The 3,429-nt window shown below is 39.3% G+C and overlaps 1 protein-coding gene across 1 annotated transcript; it reads right to left on the minus strand.

The window, feature by feature from the left end:
* Positions 1–1,013: 1,013 nt before the first annotated feature.
* Positions 1,014–3,005, minus strand: LOC102767731 (kelch-like protein 4; the record flags this gene model as incomplete). The annotated part of the gene is made up of 2 exons (XM_006755119.1): positions 1,014–1,176; positions 2,781–3,005. Coding segments are annotated over 2 exons (388 nt in total), but the record flags the coding sequence as incomplete, so codon positions are not given.
* Positions 3,006–3,429: the final 424 nt, after the last annotated feature.

Genomic DNA, 3,429 nt, shown 5'->3' on the forward strand with positions numbered 1-3,429 from the left:
GGTAGCCATTCTGACAGGTGTGAGGTAATACCTCATTTTCATTTTAATTTCCATCTCTTAGATGATTAGGGACTTTGAGCATTTTCTCATATGTCTCTTGGAAAAGCCTGTTATAATTGACTAGAAGCCCAGTGCATGAAATTTGTGCAGGGGGGGTGGGGTTGTCCCTCAACCCAGCCTACACCCTATCCAATCTGAGACCCTTGGGGTTGTTGGACATCCCTCTCACAATCTGGGGCTTCTGGCTCCTAACCGCTCACCTGCCTGCCTGCCTGATTGCCCTTAGCCGCTTCTGCCTGCCAGCCTGATCGCCCCCTAACCGCTCCCCTGCTGGCCTGATTGACACCTAAATGCTCCCCTGCTGGCCCGATAGCCCCCTACTGCCCTCCCCTGGTAGCCTGATCACCTCCAACTGCCCTCCTCTGCTGGCCCAATCACCCCCAACTGCCCTCCCCTGGCAGCCCGATCGCCTTCAACTGCCCTCCTCTGCTAGCCTGTTTGTCCCCAACTGCCCTCTCCTGCCACCCTGATCACCCACAACTGCCCTCCCCTGCCAGCCATCTTGTGGTGGCCATCTTGTGATGATGTCACGCAAGAGCATCACGCAAGGGTGTGATACCACCTAGGCTTTTATTATATAGGATAACTAGGATATCCTGGTCATTCGGAATGCTTTTTTTTTTTAAATCCCCACCTGAGGATATTTTTTCCATTGATTTTTAGAGAATGGAAGGGAGAGGGAGAGACAGAGACAGAGAGAAACACTGATATAAGAGAGACACATCAGTTGGTTGCCTTGCGTATGCCCCCAACAAAGGCCAGAAGCCTGCAACCGAGATACGTGCCCTCAACCAGAATTGAATCGAGGACCCTTCAGTCTACAGGCCAACACTCTATCCACTGAGCAAAACTGGCTAGGGCCTGGGAATGCTTTTAGATTGATGGATCACATCAATGAAGTGCTGTAGCACATGACCTTGGAGCAAAGACCATGCACATTTTAGCTTACTCACTTGTTGTTTAATGCAGCGACAGCAACTGAGCTTCTAGGAATTGACATACTAGCCACGTAATTCCACTGACGTCCCTCAGGGTCCCATCTTTCTACAGTATTTAGATAACTCCATCCATCATGACCACCAACAGCATACATTGGTCCTTCAAGTGTGGCTACACCTAAAGAATAAAAACAGCATGAGGGCTCACCTAGGTATAATACATATAATGGCTATTATATGCAAGCAACAAACTGATTAAAAATTTGTTTCAGTTTCTTAAATGATTTTGTGTACACATGAATAATTTACTGATCTTGATATGAAACTAAATATGGTATTTTAATCCAAGAAAATTTTCAGGCATAATTACCATTTTCATGGAAATATATCATTGTTGTCATACTGAAGCCAAAGGAGGTAGTGGAACACATCATTTCTGAGGATGTGGTAGATAAGGGAAATTGATTTTTCTGGCATAATTTCAATGCCATTTTTAAAGTAAGAAGTAGATGAGATATGACACTGAATCTTAGATAAATCTTAGAAATGTAGGCTAACTGTTGTCCTTCTAATGCCTGTTAAGATTATAGGGATAAAAAAAGGTTCTCATCAGATAACTAAATAGATAGGGTTTTTGAGGAGTATTTAGAAATGTGTTATATTAGATACTATAAATACCCCCTTTCTAACTGCTTCTCAACTGCTCTGGGAATACATGAGTCCCCCCTGCCCTGACCTTCTTTACTATCTCAATACCTTATATTTTTTCAAAAGACTATCTCAATGAGCTCTCAGATATATCCTCATCACCTATCCTATCTCTTTAGTAACATCAATATATTTTAAAACTTGCTCTGATTTCTCTAAGATATTTTCTAAGCTATGTTTTTGAGTCACTGACACAACTGAGCTGAATATAATTAACATAATCATACATTTGGAATAGACTATTTATCAGATAATTTTGGGGCAAATGACACCAGACCTGGGTCTGCCACTTTTTAGCTGTGTAAATCTAGTTCTGGAAGGTAGGGGAGGGTGGGGATAAGGGGGAGAGATCAACCGAAGGACTTGTATGCATGCATATAAGCATAACCAATGGACATAGACACCAGAGGGTGAGAGCATGAGGTGAGGGCACTGGGGGAATAGAAACACATATGTAATACCTTAATCAATAAAAAAAAGTAACAAGGAAATTATTTTTTTCTCAAAAGACTATGATATTGAAAATGTATGGAGACTAGTAAGAACAAAGATGTACCCTAACAGATATTTAGGAGAATCAAAGTTCTCCACTGTTCTAGATGTCTCCACTGCATCTTTCTTAAACTTTTTTTTTATAAACTCTGGGTTACATATAACTTAGAGCTGCTCTCAACTGAAGTGGTTTTTCCCTGACTTGGATCTGCATCATAGGCTTTTTGCTTAAATATAGAGTTGCCTATTATAGAAAGGAACATGATTCATCTAACTAGAAACACGTCTCTCCATTATCAAGTGCTCTTTCCTCTAAATTGAGTTTGGAACAAAACTATTGTAGTTTTGTGTTCCTCAATAATGTAATCCTTCTCAAAGTTTTTATCCATTGTAACAAGTATGACATCTGAAACAAGAAAAAAAGTTTCAAAGGTTTTGACCATTTGCTTAAGCTTTTCAACATTTTGGAGACATTTTGACTACAGGATTTGCTACATCCCAATAATGTGCAGGTGAATTTAATTTTTAAATATTTCTGTGAACTATACATTCTTTATAAGCCATATAACATTAAATTCTTACCTAAGCCGTGCCTATGTGTTGACATGGGAGGCATCACACTCCAGATTTTGCCAACTGGATTAAAACATTCCACAGTATTCAAAGTCTTTAAACCATCTCTTCCTCCCACAATATAGAGCTTATTATCAATAACTGAAACTCCAAACTGAAGCCTACGGCCATTCATGGTGCCAATATGTAACCAGGTATTGGTCCTGAGGTCATATTTTTCTATTGTAGTGGTACCTGTTGGAGGGATATTGAACAATGGTAAAAACCACTTTTATAAACACATATCCTTTTCAAATTACTCCAAAAAATTCAAGAAGAGGGAAGCCTTCCAAGCTCTTTTACAAGGCCAAAAGTATCCTAATACCAAAACAAGATAAAGACACTACAAAGAAAGAGAATTATACTATAATATCCCCGCTGGACATAGATGCTAAAACCCTCAACAAAATATTAGCAAATCAAATCCAGCAATAAATTAAAAAGAATGAAATACCATGGTCAAGTAGAATTTATTCTGGGGATCAAGTTTGGTACAATATTTGCAAATCAATAAGTATGATATAGCACATGAACAAAATGAAGGATACAAATTACATGATTATATCAATACATGCAGAAAAATCATTTACTAAAAGCCAGCACACAGTTTATGATGAAA

This window comes from Myotis davidii, unplaced genomic scaffold, assembly GCF_000327345.1.
Source record: "Myotis davidii unplaced genomic scaffold, ASM32734v1 scaffold773, whole genome shotgun sequence".
NCBI lineage: Eukaryota > Metazoa > Chordata > Mammalia > Chiroptera > Vespertilionidae > Myotis > Myotis davidii.